Below are 19,202 nucleotides of genomic sequence, written 5' to 3'. Positions count from 1 at the left end.
AAAGCATTTTAGACTTTTAAACCCCCCCGCAGTCTCTCTTCTAAAAGGTCATCTGTCGCAGTTTATCTTGTCTGTTGTCGATTTATTAGATTCAACACCCAATCCTCCAACTCACAAATCTTCACGCCGTCGATATTCTAGAAATTTTTGAACCTTCAATAGTTTCTACTGTTCGGACCCAAAAAAACCATATTTTATAGAGCCGTACTACGTCATTTTTTTTTTCTCTTTTTTTCCACAAACAGTCTGTTCGCAGCATATAATCGAAACCAGCAGACACTACTATTAGTCGGCATATTTTGTCGACTCCAAGCGCCATTGAAAATGCCAATGCCCACTATTCGCAACCCGTTCACGCGCAAGCAGCACAATGACGAGAACCAACGACCTCAGTTGGACACAACTCTGGCGCAACAACCACAGCAGCAACCTGGTGGTTTCGACAGGGTAGACACGGTCGGTTCCAAGTCTTCGAGCATTGCAGGTTTGAGCATCAACAGTGGGAGGAGCAACGACACTGGCGAATACAAGCTGAGTGGTATGGTTTTAACCCGGTCCAACATCAACTTCTCCCTTTCTCTTCAGTTCACTTTGCTTCACATGCCTTTATCCATCCCCTACCTTGCCCACAACACAACAGAATCACAAGTCCCCGTGTTTTTAAAAGAGCGGCGCGCCCATCATAACAGCACTGCCTCAAACCCAATGCTTGGCAGGGCATACCTGCATCCAATCACAACTTGTCAGAACTTATCACCAGGAATCAATTGCAGCTAACTGAGACAACTTGTGTCGGCCTCTCAGTGGTCAATGACAGCGGCGTCTACCTGCCACCTTCGCCTGTCGAAACGTCGTCGCCTCCATGGCCTGCGCGGTACTTGTCACGCAACTCATCAGACAAGTCCCGCGGCAGCCTCGGCACTCCTGAGAACGAACATTTTACCATTTCCAGGGAGTCGTTCGACTCTTACCGTCGCTCATTTGTTAGTGCCTCATGTCGCCAAACTATTTTTTTTATCACTTTTTCTTTGTTAAACTCATTGCGATGCCCGCTGTTACTAACATGGTTTCACTATCCCCCTCCAGGATATCTCTGCGAGATCGCCCGTCACCAAGCATGACACCCCGACAAGGCAGAGCCTTGACTCGTCGCGCTTTCCGCGTCCGCGCCTGTCCATGAACGACCGCCGCCCGGAGCCGACGACGGTCGAGGAGCCGTTTGAGGACGTTGGTCTCGGCGACGAGCGCCAACCCAAGGGTGTCCAGCAGATGCAGCAGCAGCACCAGCAACCATCAAAGAAGCGCGGTTTCTTTTCCAAATTTGGCAACTCGGAGCCGCAAACAGACGGTATATTACTCAGGGCTCAAGACTAAAGCAAACGAGTAACAAATACTTTTTTTTCTTTTTCTCTCATGACACGATTTGGCATATAGAATACCCCGGGGGGAAACCCGGAGGCACATCTGTATATGACGACTGATCCCTGCACGAGCAAGCTCGAGGGGGTTTTTTTTTGATACGACGAAATACGTCTTTAATTATTTATAGAAGCTTGTAGTTGGCCGGGGACTGGTGGGTTTTCTTTTATCCTGCCACTGAGCCTGATTTCAAATATGTAAATTTTGTTTTTCTTCATATTCTTCTCCTCAATTCCATTTCATTTTCATCCCAACGCGTCGTCACAAATAAGTTACAAAAGTAGGACCTATTCTTGGAATTATTGCCGATTGTGGGTGGTTCAAATCACTCCATGTTTCTAGTGACAGTCACTTAAGCCTGTTGATGGCTCGGTTTGTAGATTGCGTACCTGGTAGGTAAGTACAAAAGATGATGAAATTTCAATCTGTTCCCACCCATCCCTAAGTATATCCAAGTGAAAAAGGGGTATCTTTTCATACTCAAATGCTGTCCGGTGCCCCGTGTAGATAATGAAAAATTGAACATCCTTGTAAGTCTTGGTGCCGTCTGAAAGGTCAAAGGGAAAAGGAGAGCAAGAGGTAATGTCCACTCGCAATGCTAAATTATTCAGCGACAGGAAACATGGCAAAATCCCACAAAAGCTGAGGGGAAAAATATAAATAAAATCAGGTGCTCCGTGACCTCTTGGGAGTCGGTATGCTGGCACCGCCAGCAGCCGACTCATCCTCAGACCTGTCATCTTCCGAGCCGGACACAGATGCCGACCTTCTCCTCTTGGCCCTGTAGGCTGCGGCAGCGCCAAGGGTTCTCACGTATTCCCTCAGGAATTCCTCCTTGCCCACGACGTTCCTCGAGCCGCCGACTTCGACGGTGGCGTCGACGTCGATCTTGATGGGCCTAGGCTCGCCACTCCCGTCGATCATGGGGATGCCGGCCGAGGCACTGCTGGCGCGCTCGATGGCTCCCACGATGGCGGCAGCGATATCCGACGGACCGGGCCGGCCAATATCCACCAGGTTGTCGTTTTGGTTGACGCGGACGGCCGTGTTGACCTTGATGGATATCGGCGACATGCTCTCTGCGCAATCGTGTTGCTCGGCGGCGCTGGCGGTCGGTCTTGCCTCGGCTGCAAAGGTCAAGAGCCTCGCCAGGAGATCTGATGTGATGCAGTGCATAGGCATGGGCATTATTCTGGGCATTGGAGCTTGACCGGAGCGGGGGGTGTATGCCGGTGGTGGTTGTGGTTGTGGCTGTGGCGGGCAGGTTGATGGTGTTATGGTGGTTTGCTCCTTGAGGACCGTCGCCCTATGATCGCCTTGCTTATATGGTGGTTGAGACATGGCGGGGAGGCGTGATTTTGCGGGTAAGGAGAGAGTGAGAGAGATAGCGTAACGAGGAGTTGGTCTTGTAATTTTACCAGACGAGGTAGGTATTGGGTGCGACAACAACAGCTTCTTTCTAAGAGAAGCTAGGAAAGTCCGGCGAGAGAGGAGAGACAAATGGGAAAGGACCCAAGTTGTAATTGAAAGGAATATATAGGTAAGATAGGTAGTTAGGTAGGTAGGTAAGGCACTCGTCATCTATTCTGGTCGTCCACCCCAGGCATGAATAGGACAGCTCTGCGACCTTCCGCAAAGGCCATCGGTAACCTGCCGTCAGCTATGTTGAATAGTACCAGCCTGACCAAACCTGAAGGAGACCAGGTGAACAGGCCTGAAGAACAATAGGAGATGGTGTATCTCTTTTTTTTTTTTGACAAGGCGGGTAGATGCAAGGGCGATCCCCCCACTCAAACCTGCTGCGACAGATGCATCTTATTCAGACCTTGCTGCGTCCTATTCGCAACAATAATAACACCCGCACGCGTATGCACGGACGAATGGGACGGAAGCACCTTAAAGAGGGTAAGAATAACAAGCTGAGTGAGACAGCGTGCACTTGGAACGCCGAAACGGGCAGGGGGGAGGTAATTGATGAGATTGACTACCTCATTCATTACCAATTTTTGTCTAGCAAGTTTTTTGTTTGTTTGTGATGTTTTTTTTTTTTTTGTTAATATTGTCCCAAGGGCGCATTCATGAGCGAAAAGGTCGATGAATCGGAGTGAGTATTAATTTTCTTGGGTGCTTTGTGAATTGCTTTTTTTCTAGGGGTACTACTATTGTTACAGGGAAAACCACCAGACCAACGACGTACGCCTCTCAAGCCACCCCAAGCTAATGCAACCGGGTTCTCTCCTGCCGAATTTGACTTGCTCTGTGCAAGAGAGGCTACTGTTGGGCAGGTAGGCTAGGCTGTCCCGTGGGGCCTAGCTTCCGTAAATTCTTCAGGAGAAAACCCTCCAATTCTTCAGTACTGATTGATGTGCCAAACTTCACTCGATTATCTCGCGAACATGGCCTGGCTGACAGTGCTTTCGCCAATCGGGCCACTGCAAACAAAGGGAGAGATTCCAAGCGTTCGGGCTGAGAAACTGAACCTTTTTTCTTCCCCCAAGCCAAGTTATTTCCATACATCGCATCCCTTGCTTTCGACAGCCCGCGGTTGTTAATGTCCGCCTGCGGTTCCTCCTGCATCTTCCCATGATTTCTGGTCGCCAAGGCATATTCATGCAGCCAGCCTACTATTTCCGAATTAACAGGAAATGAAATTATCATGTCATTCACTGTCATTGCCCAGGATTGTTTGCTTGTCAAGCAGCGCATCGGCAGTCAGCACATCTTGTTGTTATTTTCACGGTAAGTGATCAAACCTGAATTTGTTTTGCAGTCTGGTGATGTGATTTCTCGTCTATCGTTTCATGTTTTCACATGCTTGGATGCTACATCTCTTGCAATCACCAACGAACGACTACTCTGCCAAGGCGGCCCAATACCATGTACGGCAATTTTTGGTGGTCAGCCTTGACCTGGAAATGTCTTGCTAGGTGCATTTGACGGCCCAATTTTCCTTCACCAACGGAATGACCGAAGGTTCCTTGTCTTGCTTGTCTAGGAGCAAACTAATGGTTTGTCTTACAGTACAGTACACCAGGAACCAACGCCCTGGACCCAAGAACCTATAGTCAAATAAGGGAAAAGGTCGCATGATTGTTCTGACATGTTCGTGAACATGATTATGATTATACAGCTTGTCCCTATCGCATATTCCGTAGGCACGATGTACTAGCTCGGGGATGCAGAGATTCGTCTTCATCATCTATGAGTATTCGTAATGGCGGAGGCGGGAAGCCCATCCTTTCGGACCTAAGGACACATGCACGCAGCCGTTGCAATGTAGTATCGGCTGGCTGCACTTTCTTGTCAGACGCAAACATATACCCATTACTGCTGCAGGTCTCAGGTGACGTCTCACAAACCCTTACCCCTTGCCGAGCAAACAATCCTCTCGTGTGGTGACAAGGTCCAACCAAAGGTGGTGGAAGAATGTTCTTTCTACTGCCGCCATTGGGCCCCCCATCGAAGAGTAGAAGTGCGATGACCCTCTTGCCCACCCGTCATCCCCAATGGAACATCCATGGGTGGTGACGCTGACGCCTCCGCTGGAGGAGCTGGCGGCCGTTGCTGCAGACCCTCTGCCGGCATCTCAAATAGGCTGCTGAAGAAGAGCTGGGTAGCTTGCGCGTCTTGGTCCGATGCCACAGTCACTGTATCGTCATGGCGGTCCGGGGAAGCTACTGCCTGTGCTTCCGTGCCCACGATGGGAGGCTTTTGTCCTATATGCGACGGGCTGTAGTAAGTCGTATGTGGCGCCCCGGCCTCTGCGTTTCTGCTGCCATCATAAGGATGCGACGCTTGGTTTCCCGCCCCCTGTGAAGGAGACCCTGCTTGATGGAAAGACATCTCTGGACCAGATACGGGCTCTTTTCCTCGGCGGAAGCAAGCCCGACTGTACCTCAAGAATGCCAGGATGATCATAGCAAGGATCAACACTCCCAAGACGGACCCAATGACAATCACGGCTATTGTGCTGCCTTGCATGGCGCGCGCAGAGTCGCTGCCCGTGTCGGGTGCGTGACCGGGGGAGGTCGTCGCCGTGGGTGTCGTCCATCCCTGGCTCGTTCTTGTCTGCAAAGTAGGCCTCAGCCCAGGCGTGAGCGGGTGCGTCTCCAGGGTCGAAATGTCAGAAGCTTGCCATCGGACTTGGATCATGGGAGCAGACTTGTCCGCGGTTTGCGTGTGCCATGCATTAGAAACGCCCTGGTCTGGGTTGCAGGTATAGCCCCTATTTTGAGAATCGTAATGAAAAGCCAATGTTGTTGGTCAGTTTGCGATTTCCTTCTTCTTCTACTGTTTTTTTTTGGCACATTATTGTCTACCATTAATGTTACGCGGGAGGATATGGCAAACGTACGAAGGAGCACATAGGACTGCCGTCTCCTCCGCCTCCAACGGCGGTCCTTGATGCGTGTTGTACCGCCTGCAAGCCGACGTATAGCCACTCGGGCAGATTGCAGGTGAGTAGTAGCCCACGTTGCCATTATAGTATATATCCTTGTAGTTAGTCGGCATGCAGACCTTCAGGGACTTCGTCCAGTTCGAGTCCCAGGTCGTCATCGGGCCATCAGGGCATGGTGGTGTCCATATAGTGGTCAGTAACCCCGCAGGTGTGGTACCATTGTGTAAGGAGGTGATGGTTCTGCTCATCGTGCCAATTGTTCCGCATCTATCGAGGTCTGCCGTTGAGTACCGTTTTCCTCAGTTTGTTCTTTGGAACAATAGCAAGCACCGACGGTAAGATAATGCTGGCTTGGAACACTTTACATTTGAGGAGGGAGAAAAGGGACTTCAAATAGAGAGCCCCATAACGGATGTAGCTACGGCGTAACAGCAGAGCTGGAAACCATGAGTGGATGAGGTAGAGTACCGTGACAGGAGTCGGACATCGTGACACACGAACCCCTGGACGTCATGTCGGATGCTCTAGCAAACATCATTTATCTCTGCCAAGCTCGATAGCTCTGCCTCGTACTGATGAAAAGTCCATGAACTTGCACTTTTTCTCTCCCTAACAAATCTGTGCTCCCCTCGCCGTATCTGGCGCCCTGTATGACAAGCCCGTCAGCCTGATGCGATCTGCTCGCCTCTTTTCTTCGGTCTCTTGTACAACCCGCTTACATCCCGTAGTCTTTGGCCCGCGTAGAGACACACAGAGCTTGAAACTTCCTATTCGGGTAGATACATGGATGGATTTATGTTTGGCATATCACTTAAATGTCAAGAACAGGTGGTTTCGCCGTACCTGGAGACAGTTGTTGTCAGCACATCAAATAGATCCTGTCTAGAGTAAGCCAACCTTGACAGGAGCCGGTGATGCTAAGTGTAGTTGTATTATGAAGATTCTTCGATTGACATGTTGGCCAATCCGGAGGGCTTCGTGGGTTTCTAGTTGGGCCAGTTAATACCACTGTTGTTCATGGCCTCCAACGCTGGGTAATAATGCGTATGGTGTCAAGATGAGTTGGCTTGGCGGTTCATCGGATCAAAGCTGGCTCAGGATGTTGCGAACAGGCAGTCGAGAAAATTTAAAGACAAGAAAACATCACAGACAGCAGCGTTAGCTTGTTGTAACAAAGCGTATCTTCGCAAGAGCACATATCTTTTAGGGAACACTAAACGGCAAACAAAAGCTGGGGTATAGAACAACTCTACAAGCAAGTCCGCGACACAAGGAAGCTAGAGAAAGCATAGCACGGTATTAAAAGGGGAGCAGAATCCGATTCTGATGTGTAGACTGCAAGCAACAAGACTTGCCACGCTCCTGGTTCAGCTCCTCAGGCCAGAGACACCATTTACGGGACCTTTGGCGTCGAGCTCTAGCTTTGAAATGAGCTTCTTGACCGCAGCCCACTCGTCAGACTTGATGCCCTCTTTCCCTCCCAGATCAGGCCCGACCTCGAAAACAGTCAATGCACCTGCGATGCCGCCTGTGGCGAGACGCTTGCCTTCCGACCGCTCCCAGGCAACTTTGTTCAGACTTGTCACCCTCGCACCGGGGCGAGCATTCGGTTGAATGCGAGCGACCGGCTCTTCGGTCTCGACCGTCAAGTCCCAGATCTCGAGATAGCCGGCGCCGTCAACGAGAGAGAACACACCAGGTCGAAGTGGTGACCATGCCGCATCGTACACGATATCTTCGCGAGCAAATTCCATGAGGGGCGAGACTGCAACCTCGGCATTGCTAGACAAGAGACCGGCTGTACCAATGCCTCCAGGCGGCCGCACTTTCCACAACTTGGCACTCCAATCCAGACTTGAGGAGAGAACAAGGTCGCCAAAGTCGACCGGACCCAAGTTGGAATGAAAATCAACAGACCTGACCGGTGCTGAGTGACCCCTGTAGCTGACATTCTTGTCAACGCCGGCCTTGGCGCCAGCCCGGTCATATCTGTGGCATGGGTAGATGACGCCTTCCTCAGAGCCGACTAGGAAGTATGTGGGGTCAGCCTGGGGGAAGGCCATACATGTTGGGCTCAGGTCGTCCGTCTTTGTCTGCTGCGGCGTGAGAAGCATGAGCGACTCTTGTGGCGCCGCCAGCATGTCGACGGACCAGCCACACACGACGCCATCAGTAGATGTTGTGATGATGTTGTTGGCATTTTGCGTGCCTATCACATCAAGCGAGTACACCGGATGTGTGTGTCCCTGCCCCGTCAGTGGTGTCTTTTGAACCGGGGCAGAAGAGCGAGAACGCGTATCCCACAAAAGAACCTGACCACTATAGGCACCGCCGATAATTAAATTCGGGTGGAAAGGTGAGAATTTGGCCGTCAGGATGTCTGACTGTGCATGAAGGACAAACTCGGCCCTGTCGTGTAGATTCAAGTTCCATACTTGAACAATACCATCTGGCTCGTGTGGCGCTGTGACGTTTTTGGAAGCCGATGCAAGGACGAGATCCGAGAACTTGGGCGAAAAGTCAATCGAAGTTATTGGGCGCTTCTTGGACCACCTCTCATCGTAGAATTGACGTATCTCCCTGATCTTGCGACGCCCCCTCCCACTCACGTTGCCCTGCTCGCGGTCATCCGTATTCTCTTGTGTCTGAAGCGTATAATCCGTGAGAATATCGTACTCCTGGTCCAACGCCTTCTCAATAACCTTGGTTGCCCTGTCCACAAAGTCAACGAAATCCTCTGACGCTGTCACGGCCTTGAGTTCTTCATTCGTCAACGTCCGTGCAGGGAAGTTTGTCGTCAGCGCCGTAGGTTTGAGCACCCCGTCTGTTGAAAGCTCTTGGGCGGCTTTTAGTTCCTCCTCAATCTCCCTCCTAATGTTGGCGCGTAGCTCCTCCTCTCGGTCACGATCCCTACGGGTCGGGCGTTTGCTCGGCGTGAACGCTGGCTCATCGTCGTCCGACACAGACAGTTCTTGGGGCCTCGAGCTTGGCGCCCAATCTTCTTGGGTCTGTATGCCCTTGCTGTATGAGAATATCTCTTTGACCGGGGAGGGTGGACATTCGTAGATGGTTGTGAGAGGGACTGTAGTGAGGTTCTGTGGAGCGGCCGGGGCGGCAGGCGCGTGGCCGTTTGCCAGCGAGGCGTATTCCGAATTCTCATTGCTGAGTTCGCCGGCGCTTAAAACACTGTTCGGCCGGCTCCCTCTAGGTCCCGGGGAGGCGGCCCCTCCTGTGGTTGTGGAAGATGGTCGATCCCCGAGGCCAACGAGCCTATTGATGTACTCGTCAAGGTCTTCGCGGCGTTCCACATTTCTGGCGGATGATATCGAGAGCTAAATTCGAATACGTTAGTTAAACAGACCGTCAAAGCTCATAGCTTCCGTCCCAACCACAAGGGCAAGGTGAGGCCGTATCAGGTGGGCTATCAGAAGTAACATACTTCACCAACCCCAACACTAGGACGTGATGCTGAGCCCTGTTCATTGCGCGCTTTCCTCTTCTCCTTCAACTCGGCCAACTTTGCCTTCTTCGCCAGAATTTCATCTCGGCGTTGCTGCATTTTGCTCAACGAGGCTAAACCTCATTTCAGATGTGATGCAACAAGTTGGCCGCCGTCCGTAACTTTGACGGACAAGAACACCCCAACCGCGTCCCGAAAAGCTGACACAGTCCCTTCTACTGGCGGTTTGTTGCTGATGAATTTGTGTATGGTTCAAACGTCGTTTCGGTTCGAGTAATGTAAAGAATCCAGTCCTGTTGGTGATTACAAAAGTCGGTTTAAATTAGGCAAAATTATGTGAGCCAAATTGTAGTTGGCGACAAGGCAAGGTAGGTAGTTATTAAAGAACTTTTTTTTTGGTTCTTTTCGGGCATGTCCCAATGTATCGGTAGGTAGGCAATGCGAAGTCTAGTCTAATGTTGGGATGGATTAGGTCGTAGATCAATGAACAGCCCTGCAAGTAAATTTGATGTCGGCGATGGATGCATGCCACCGCGGTTCAACGTGTGGGGCAATTTTACAACTCAGCGCGACTGGATAGACGGGAAGATCCAGGGGCAAGTCAAGTTAACAGCTAGGACGGCGCTACATTTCACTGGGCCAGGTACCTTACCTCGAAGCGTTATGGAGCTAGGGGGAAAGGTACCCACCCAAACTGAGCCAGCTTAATTTGATAAAAACACGTGATGCAAAGCGTGTGTTCACTTGTCCAATAACGTGCTTTTCGCAATAGAACGTAATTTGCCGGGGCCGTGTTGCCAAGCCAGCCCAGCCTTGAATGACCCACAGTTCCCTGCCACAGAGGCTTTGCTTGAGCTCTCCAGCCGCAAGTTTTGCCGTTCGGCGAAAAATCCCGACATCCTGTCGTCAACACCAGTTCTACATTCACTAATCGACTTGTCGACCGCATTCCACAGGGCCGATTGAGCGCCAATTGACCCCCAGTTACTCCGACTACCCACGTTTTCTTCGATTCCGAACTTAGTCGCGAGATAATACAGGCTGTCGCCATGTCTGCCGTCTCCGGAAAGAACGTACGTCGCATGTTTTCCAATTGCCACGCGAGCTCCATCCGTCCAGACCTGCGTTGCCGGTCCTGTTCCTTTGAAGCCGGCCACCAACCAAGACGATAAAACATTTCAGGCCGGTGGAGCGCAATAGTCAGAATGCGTTACTGAGCTTGCTTCCGACTTTGTAAGCTTTTCAAAACTGACATGACTGCTGTCGCACAGGTTCTTAGGTACACGGCGTTGGGATTGGGAGTCTTCTACGGCTTCACACACCAGAGGAAGATCAAGGCGGACCAGAACGCCGCCGCCGCCCGTCACGAGTATGAGCACAAGCAAAAGTTAATACAGCAGGCCAAGGCCGAGTACGCCAGGCTCAACGACAAGAGCGGTTCTAAGAACGACAGCCGTGAGTAGATCCCATCAGCCGACTCTGATCTTTATATGAGATGGAATGGGACGGTGAAATATGCATGAACCCGGAGTTTCTAGCTAACATGTTAAATCTTCCAGGGAAATCCGACCCGATGGACCCCAACTTTGACCTCGAGTCTTATTTCACTGGAGTTATTGGCAAGGCATAGGTTGGATACTTATGCCAGGGTAGCGTGGTAATGAAAGACTGGTTGGGACGAGGGCCCCGAGCGATCTTGTTGAAGAAAATCGACAGTTATTGTCCGGTGCTGGCGGCAACATAAACTTGCCTACGTCGAGAAAGGTGGTCGTCATGTTGACCACTTCTGCGGTCAACAGGCTTATGCGACCAGGCCAACGATAACCTGGGAGTACTCGGAGGTGTTTGGTCAAACACCATACAAAGACATAGAATTTCCTTAGAGTTCTGGTTTGCACGCTGTAAATGTGTACTATAAGATTTAGACGGTTTCCGGATGCATGAGTTCTCTGTCTGCTGCTGTCTGTATCTATCTGAGCTTTCCAATTGTAACTCCTGTCCCTAGAAAAAAAAAGAGTGATGGTTTTTGCTCAATCAAAGCTAACTATACATGTGATTGGCCGTAGCAATTATTCCAATGCCTCCGTTCGCACGTCGCATCTCCCACAAGCCGATGCGGCCTACGCAACTACGGTACTGCGCAGCATTCATTGACAAACAAGGTGGCCTGTGCGTGCCGTTGTCTCCACTCGGCACAAGACAGACATACACGACACGTAGCCAAGCCCCGTAGTACCTACCCCTGCAGCTTTCAATCCCCAATTCGATGCATGATGTAGCGCGGGCAGAGGACACTTTCTATGTTGAAGCTTCTACAGTGCAGCTTCTGAGCTTTGAACTCCCGACATCTTCAAAGCTCGCCAACCAACAGCAGCCAGTCTTTGAAGCTTTCTGCGGCTTCAGTGAAGAGCCACCATGTCGGCTGCTTCGTTAAGTATTTTCGGTAGCAAGGGGGAGAGCACGAGGACTCTCCTCCGAGTTATTATTCTTTTCTTGATCGCTGGTGCAGCCATCTCCAGCCGACTCTTCTCTGTGATCCGTACGTCTCCCTGCCATTTACCTGCAACCTACCAACGCCGATTTGCTTTTCTCTTGCATTTTCGAGTCAATCTGAGGATGGCTCAGCATTTATTTCATTGATGATGTTTTTTTTTTTGGGAGCATTGATCCAATTGGGCGCTCGAGATGCTAACTGAAATCGCATTCTCCTACAGGTTTTGAGAGTATTATCCACGAATGTCAGTACTACGCCCACCTCATCCTCATATTTCTCAACTCGCAGGAGCGCATCCCATATTGACTTTGTGTTTGTAGTTGATCCTTGGTTCAACTTTAGGGCTACAAAATACCTGGTTGCCAATGGCTTCTACGACTTTTGGGACTGGTTTGATGACCGGACCTGGCACCCACTGGGCCGTGTTACTGGCGGTACCCTTTATCCCGGCCTGATGGTCACCAGTGGCGCTATCTACCACGCACTTCGAGCTCTTACTGTTCCCGTAGACATCCGGAATGTCTGCGTTATGCTTGCACCCGTCTTCTCGGGCTTGACGGCATTCTCTGCCTATCTTCTGACCAACGAGATGACCACAAGCTCATCTGCTGGTCTTCTGGCAGCCGCCTTTATGGGAATTGCTCCCGGCTACATCTCACGATCCGTGGCCGGCAGCTACGACAACGAGGCTATTGCCATTTTCCTGCTTGTCCACACATTCTACCTCTGGATCAAGGCCCTGAAACTTGGATCTATGCTATGGGGTGCTCTCTGCGCTCTCTTCTACGGCTACATGGTTGCGTCGTGGGGTGGTTATGCTTTTATCACCTGTTTGCTGCCTCTCCACGCTTTTGTTCTCATCTGCATGGGACGGTTCAGCACCCGCCTGTACATTGCATACACCACTTGGTATGCGCTGGGAACATTGGCTAGCATGCAAATTCCGTTTGTCGGTTTCTTGCCAATCAAGACAAGCGAGCACATGCCTGCACTGGGTATGTTATGATGGCCTCTCCCAGCTTCTGTTATTCTTGAAGCCGCCAGAACAGACGATACTCACAATTACCAAATTATAGGAATCTTTGGTTTCATGCAGCTTATGGGCTTCCTCGACTACGTCAGATCCGCGATTCCCGGTCGTCAGTTCCGTACCTTCTTAGTGCTGTTCTCCGCTGGCATCTTTGTCGTTGGGCTTTCGGTGCTGGCGCTTGCGACGAGCGCCGGTTACATCGCCCCCTGGAGTGGTCGTTTCTACTCGCTCTGGGACACTGGCTACGCCAAGATTCACATTCCCATCATCGCATCCGTCTCTGAGCATCAGCCCACCGCCTGGCCCGCCTTTTTCTTTGATCTCAACTTCCTTATCTGGCTGTTCCCTGCGGGTGTTTATCTCTGCTTCCAGAACCTCCGCGACGAGCACGTCTTCATTGTTGTCTACGCGGTGTTTGGTAGCTACTTCGCTGGAGTCATGGTCCGTCTGATGCTCACGCTGACCCCCGTTGTGTGTGTTGCGGCCGCCATCGCAGCCTCCTCTATTCTCGACTCATTTGTTTCGCTCAAGTCGCCCACCCCAGCCTCAGCTGATGCCGAGGCCAAGGACTCTGCTTCTAAGAAGGCTGTCAAGGGTGGATTGAGGTCTACCAACAAGCCCATCGTTGGTGTCTATACCAACCTCTCCAAGGGCTTGGTGACAACAGCCATGACCCTCTACCTACTGATCTTTGTCCTCCACTGTACCTGGGTCACTTCCAACGCCTACTCTTCACCATCGGTCGTTCTGGCAAGCAGGCTTCCAGATGGCTCTCAGCACATCATCGATGACTATCGTGAGGCGTACCAGTGGCTCCGCCAGAACACCAAGGAAGACGCCAGGATCATGTCGTGGTGGGATTACGGCTACCAGATCGGTGGTATGGCCGACCGTCCCACCCTGGTTGACAACAACACGTGGAACAACACACACATCGCCACTGTCGGCAAGGCCATGAGCTCTTCTGAGGAGGTCAGCTATCCTATCATGCGTCAGCACGAGGTGGACTATGTCTTGGTCGTTTTCGGAGGTCTTCTTGGTTACTCTGGTGACGACATCAACAAGTTCCTCTGGATGGTGCGAATTGCCGAGGGCATCTGGCCTGATGAGGTCAAGGAGCGAGACTTTTTCACCAGCCGGGGTGAGTACCGTGTCGATGACCAGGCTACGGACACCATGAAGAACAGCTTGATGTAAGTTGACATAACCCTAGGGACTCACCCCACCCTGTGAATACTTTGTTGCTTTCATACTAACCATTCGACAGGTACAAAATGTCGTACTACAACTACCACAGCCTTTTCCCTCCGGGTCAGGCTTCGGACAGGGTTCGAGGCTCCCGGGTCCCGGATGTTGGACCTGTTCTTAACACAATTGAGGAGGCCTTCACCAGTGAAAACTGGATCATCAGGATCTACAAGGTTAAAGACTTGGACACCTTCGGCCGTGACCATGCTGCCGCTGCGGCGTTCGACAGGGGTCACAAGAAGAAGAGAGTTCTCAAGAAGAAGGGCCCTCGGGTGCTCAGGGTGGATTAAAACAAGAGGATAGTTAGTATATTGTGAACTCAAAAGATCATCTGGGCTCTAAGGGTTTTCTTTACAATTTTCTCCAGTTACCATAGAAAGGGTTTAAGAGAAATATACGTTATTTGGAAGAGCGTCTTTACTGAAAATGTCTGCTGGCTCCTGCAAGTGTCTGCTCGATAAGGCTTCCCAATTTTTATTTTCTAATTTCCGTTACGAATTAACATTCCCCAGTCCTGCTATGCCAACAATTTTAATCGCAAACTTATCCAGCATGTCAATCTTCAGGGGGTTGCAATTCCAACAATCACTTTAACTGTCCTTTTAATTAAAGTGGTTGAACCTTGGTTTTCGTTTTTTTCCCAGCGTTTGGTGGATAAGTAACAGGGAATGTACCAGCGCAATTGGATTCGCAATCTCTCTTATCATCTTCCGTAGGTTCGGTTCCTTTTGTCTTCCTAATATGTTGTAAACATTTGGAAAAGCAGCTGGGAAAATCCGAACCGCCATCTGGTTAACAAAAAAAAAAAAAAAGAATTAGAAAATATTCAGCATAATCTTTTCAGAGTAGAATACTTGCAAGTTATTAGCCGTTTCTCGCCAGCCGCGGACCCGGCTTGGGTAAAACAAAGCGCCAAAACAATAACAGGCAGTTGGACACGCATTGTGACGGCAGGAAAGTTGGACAATAACGCTGTTAATTTTGCAATATAGTTAGCAGATAAAATCGAAATAAAAGGTATGACGAAACGTAGGAGATATAGGGGGGAATCGAAAGCTCGAATTGTAAAAACTATAAGTAGTTGTAATATCGATGATTTCAAAGCAGTCTAAATTTGAATAGCAGATTAACGCATTGTTGATATAAATATTTTTTATTATGCTTTATTCAAACAAATGCGTTATGTATTCATGACTTGTTGCATGATCTACTAATAAAATTGCATGACTTTGATTATGTATATTCCATCAAACCTCAAGGTTTAGACATGTAGTAAATGAAGAAATATTTCTTTCGCTCTGGGCCATTTGAACATTTGCCTAGGTCAGATGCAGGTAAGTAGGTCGGAGATAGATAGGTAGGTGACTAGGTAGGCAACAAGCTAAGTACCTCTCGAATTGCCTCCATCTTAACCTTCTCATTTACCGGTGCTATCTCCGGTTGACTCCCTTCTCAAATCTCTCTGTGTACCCTTTACGCCATCCTCCCCAACCTTATGACGAACACCGATTTGCTCATGACGAACGGGGGACTCTGCTTCCAGTCACCAGTAAGGATTCTCAGAACCGCGTTCTCAAATGCGTAAACACCGATGTAAAACTCACGCTCTGTCATTCGACCGGCTTCTTCGAACACAATCATGTTGATAGTGTTAGTCCATTCAGAAACTTCTTGTACGTGTAAATCGCAGTACCGGTTCCGATAACGACGTCGGCCCAGCACAAGACTCGTCGAGATTAGCGACGAGCTCATTGGCACGCTATTTATTCAGTTTAAATAAAGAAGGGTTGGTCTTCCGCATCCCAAGAATGTTTTTCAGCTGAACGACATCGTCAGACTCGTCCGTTTGCTGCAGATGGAGCAATCTGGCTCCCAGAGTCTATGGCAGGTTGCTGCTTCGCCTTGTCTCTCCAGCAGCTGCGTCTTCTGCGACTAAAATATCAATCATTGACGTGTCATCGTTCCTGTGTGGGAGATCTGGACTGAAAGGATTGCGAATGACATTCCTTCCTCAGCGACTGGGAGTGCTCGTTGGGGGAGAAACTTCAGGTCAAGCCTTGTAGAAGGTTCCGAGCCGGATTCAAGTGTTTTTTTGGGACTCCTGAGCTTGCGCCCCCGAAGTAAGTTGGATATATATACTTCGTCGAACGCGCTAAGTTAAGCTGAGGCGCGCTCTCTTCACAGTAGGTGGGGTGATAAGCCTTCGCCACAGTCCTCTCTCAGGTCACAGCTTGCGAGATTTTGACCGGTTTCAAGGGCTGGGGAGGCAATCTAAAGTATTGAGACGAAAAACCCTCGGCTCTTTGCCTGTGGCTGCAAAATAATCCTTTTTACACCTGATAACAAGGTCTTCCCCTTGTTTATTCTCGCCGGCTTAGACCACGACCTTGGCGTCAGCTAGGAACACAGTCGCGGCAGGAGTTTAGTCAAAGCTGGGGGTGTCTTCTTGTGCAGACGAGCTTTCGATAAAAAAAAAGTCGCCTGCAGTACCTTCATTGCTCCAATATCCAGAGTGTTGGTTGTCTGATGGTACAAGATTGTCTGACATGCTCTTGTTGTCGCTTGATTCGTCGTGTCCGGTGGGATTAGGCTTGTTGAATGATGTACCTCGCTTAGGCTGTTCTGTCTCTTCTGGCAGTTTGTACTTGACTATTCCAGAATGTGACACTCCATCCATAAGCGCGTCGAGCAGCAGTACTGTAGCCAGGAAGGTCTTGCCTGTCCCGGGAACACCCTGAACCACCATGAAACCGAAAGGAAGCTTGCTGGACTCTTTAAACACCTTGCGTTGGTCTTTATCGAGAGTCTTGAAATACCGGGCAAGCTTCTTAAATTTGATTGAGTCGCCGTTGATCCTCGCGAAGACGCCTGGCAGGGCAGCAGTAGGATCAACCGTATCTGCCGTAAAATACCAGCCCATTCACAAAGGAGTTGTGGGAGTGATGCCGTTGCCATGTCGCTATATATGCTGGCAACGCCGTTGATGCCTGCAAGTAAAGCGCGGACGATGATATCATCCTCGTCTACTGTTACCTGGGCGGGTACTGTAACCTTTTCGCCATAGTCTTGAAGGGTACTCTTTATTCGACCATCAGGAGTAATAACAGGCTTATTGGACTTGAGCATGAGTGTAATGGCCGGCTTGCCATCGGCCATTTTCTCGCTCTTTGGGCCAATGAGGCTGCAACGGAGTGTCTGCGAGGAAAACTGCATCCGCGATAGCCTCGAGAGATGGTGGCAACTCGAGACGATGAGCGCACCAATATGATTGGATTCGTTTTGGCTATACAGTCCATCTGGGTAGAGCCAGGCTGTTGAACCCCAACGCAGGCGGACCAAATCTTGTAGGGAATTGGTGGATTCGAAAGATGGGCGTTGGAGAGCACAAGCAAGCTATATAGAAGAAACTCACCATGGCTCCTTCTCGCACACCATTTATCAATAATCAACATTTGTCCATAACTCCGAGGCGATGATTCGGTCATATATAAGGCCGAAGCAGACATGAGAAACTGAGTGGGGTTGAACTTACCATCCTTTCTGTACCAGGATGGTATTTGGAGTGGTCCATATATAACCAAAGACTAAAGACTGGCAGGGTAAAAAGTGTGAAGGACCGCCGAGTTGCCATGCTGTATTTAAATAGACAAAAAGATTGTATGGAGCTTAAATTACAGCAGAATTTGGCACAGGTGCTTGTTTGCTTGCCCGCCTGCTACTCGCATGCTACTCACCTATTACTCACTTGTTACTCACCTTCTACTCAGCTGTTTGTTAATTTGCGTGATGCGTATCGTTTGATTTTCGATTGCTTTCTCAACGCTCACAAGCGGTCACCACCTCACTCCCCCCAATGGAAAAAGCCTCGCTGTTGCATACAATCACCCTAACCCTGATCCAGTATTCCAAACTATGAGAAAGTCGGGGGTGGGCGTTGCTCCTTCCTGAGGAGAGAGAATTTCCTTGCATGTCTGGTATGAAAGGTCACGGGATACCTATCAACGAAACAGACAGCCTAGCAGACAAAAAACAAGAAAAACTCGATAAAAATGAGCAAAAAATTGCAAAAGAAATAGCAATTTCTGGTTTCGATCCAGAGACCTCCGGGTTATGAGCCCGGCGCGCTTCCCCTGCGCCAAATTGCTTGTTGCTTGTTGATGTTGACACAACAGTAAATTGTCATTATATTCGTAAAACTTTTCACGTGAGGATCGTGAGTTGACTTATAGTGGGCAAAATGCGGGTCATTAGGTCTTACTCGACTGAAGTAATCGCCTCGTGACGATAAGGAACAATACCAACACTTGCAGATCTCCTTAGTAATCCATGTCGGATGATCAGCACCCATACCTACAGAAAATGCCCTTCAAAGCCCCTCAACTCCCCAATAACATCATTCTTTGTTTGTGACCGCTGCTCATTCGAAGCTTTGGTCTGAGATGTTTAGAACGGTGGTTCAGCGGTAATTGTTCAACAGGCTACGATTGCGCCAAGTTGCACTAGGCGGAGTGTGAAATTACAATTGCCAAGGTTTGTCGCCAATCGGACACTAGAATACCGGAAAGACTTGAGGTTATTCTAGTTCTAGTTTAGAACTGGTAAAAAAAATTCTAACCCGTCACTAGTCAAGATTCCTTTGCGAACATTCTAATCGGTGCCTAACTAAATTCCCAACGGTGAGATATAGTCAAGAGTAATTACCTACTTATGTGTGCTTGTGACCTGATACTACCTAAAACTTAGCGAACCCCAGGCCCTCTGGCTGGTGGACGGCTGATATTCTAGGTCGTCTTTCTTGGGCATTATATTTATCTGTTCGCAGCCGCCTTCCGAGACCTTTGCAGATCTTCTACCGGTATATTTTTTAGTCAGCTCACGAATACGACCTCTTTTTCTTTTTCTTCCATCTTTTGACAAGCGAGAGAAAGTGAACGTGGAGAGAGAGGCGTTTGTCTAATTTTCTTTCTTCATCGTGTCTATTATTGCAAGACAACCCCTTGCATTAGGCACAAAACCCCTTTAACCAGTTGCCAGAGCAAACAAAAAAGAAAATGGGGTTGTCCGATCGGAAAGCCATGTTCCATGCGTTAAATCTCAAAGGCTTCATGAATTTAGCAGTGACTGCCCGTGTTATTGGTCAGCCTCATTCAGC

The 19,202-nt window shown here is 49.6% G+C and overlaps 7 protein-coding genes across 7 annotated transcripts; 3 read left to right on the top strand and 4 right to left on the bottom strand.

Moving 5' to 3' along the window:
- Nucleotides 1-33: 33 nt before the first annotated feature.
- On the top strand, nucleotides 34-3,539 carry PgNI_04701 (uncharacterized protein). Its single transcript, XM_031124745.1, has 3 exons — nucleotides 34-538; nucleotides 805-983; nucleotides 1,087-3,539. Exons 1-3 carry the CDS (start codon nucleotides 325-327, stop codon nucleotides 1,372-1,374), a joined length of 681 nt encoding a protein of 226 aa, XP_030983599.1. The 5' UTR covers nucleotides 34-324; the 3' UTR covers nucleotides 1,375-3,539.
- PgNI_04702 (uncharacterized protein) lies at nucleotides 2,086-2,760 on the bottom strand (the record flags this gene model as incomplete). Its single annotated transcript, XM_031124746.1, has 1 exon — nucleotides 2,086-2,760. The coding sequence occupies one exon, from the start codon at nucleotides 2,758-2,760 to the stop codon at nucleotides 2,086-2,088; it is 675 nt and encodes a 224-aa protein (XP_030983600.1).
- Nucleotides 3,540-4,854: 1,315 nt separating the features above from the next.
- On the bottom strand, nucleotides 4,855-6,066 carry PgNI_04700 (uncharacterized protein; the record flags this gene model as incomplete). The annotated part of the gene is made up of 2 exons (XM_031124744.1): nucleotides 4,855-5,644; nucleotides 5,774-6,066. 2 exons carry the CDS (start codon nucleotides 6,064-6,066, stop codon nucleotides 4,855-4,857), a joined length of 1,083 nt encoding a protein of 360 aa, XP_030983598.1.
- A 938-nt stretch (nucleotides 6,067-7,004) lies between these two features.
- PgNI_04699 (uncharacterized protein) lies at nucleotides 7,005-9,797 on the bottom strand. Its single transcript, XM_031124743.1, has 2 exons — nucleotides 9,258-9,797; nucleotides 7,005-9,150 (listed from the first exon to the last, which is right to left on the bottom strand). Exons 1-2 carry the CDS (start codon nucleotides 9,375-9,377, stop codon nucleotides 7,186-7,188), a joined length of 2,085 nt encoding a protein of 694 aa, XP_030985744.1. The 5' UTR covers nucleotides 9,378-9,797; the 3' UTR covers nucleotides 7,005-7,185.
- Nucleotides 9,798-10,163: 366 nt separating this feature from the next.
- Nucleotides 10,164-11,280, top strand: PgNI_04698 (uncharacterized protein). Its single transcript, XM_031124742.1, has 3 exons — nucleotides 10,164-10,351; nucleotides 10,550-10,733; nucleotides 10,838-11,280. Exons 1-3 carry the CDS (start codon nucleotides 10,328-10,330, stop codon nucleotides 10,906-10,908), a joined length of 279 nt encoding a protein of 92 aa, XP_030985743.1. The 5' UTR covers nucleotides 10,164-10,327; the 3' UTR covers nucleotides 10,909-11,280.
- Nucleotides 11,281-11,586: 306 nt separating this feature from the next.
- Nucleotides 11,587-14,462, top strand: PgNI_04697 (uncharacterized protein). The gene is made up of 5 exons (XM_031124741.1): nucleotides 11,587-11,817; nucleotides 11,993-12,016; nucleotides 12,093-12,767; nucleotides 12,849-13,995; nucleotides 14,070-14,462. Exons 1-5 carry the CDS (start codon nucleotides 11,694-11,696, stop codon nucleotides 14,338-14,340), a joined length of 2,241 nt encoding a protein of 746 aa, XP_030985746.1. The 5' UTR covers nucleotides 11,587-11,693; the 3' UTR covers nucleotides 14,341-14,462.
- A 1,962-nt stretch (nucleotides 14,463-16,424) lies between these two features.
- On the bottom strand, nucleotides 16,425-17,801 carry PgNI_04696 (uncharacterized protein; the record flags this gene model as incomplete). Its single annotated transcript, XM_031124740.1, has 4 exons — nucleotides 17,463-17,801; nucleotides 16,975-17,333; nucleotides 16,541-16,918; nucleotides 16,425-16,447 (listed from the first exon to the last, which is right to left on the bottom strand). Exons 1-4 carry the CDS (start codon nucleotides 17,483-17,485, stop codon nucleotides 16,425-16,427), a joined length of 783 nt encoding a protein of 260 aa, XP_030985745.1. The 5' UTR covers nucleotides 17,486-17,801.
- Between the last annotated feature and the right edge of the window lie 1,401 nt (nucleotides 17,802-19,202).

This window comes from Pyricularia grisea (assembly GCF_004355905.1).
Source record: "Pyricularia grisea strain NI907 chromosome Unknown Pyricularia_grisea_NI907_Scaffold_2, whole genome shotgun sequence".
In the NCBI taxonomy this organism is placed as follows: Eukaryota; Fungi; Ascomycota; class Sordariomycetes; order Magnaporthales; family Pyriculariaceae; genus Pyricularia; species Pyricularia grisea.
This window is presented reverse-complemented; position numbering and strand designations above follow the sequence as displayed.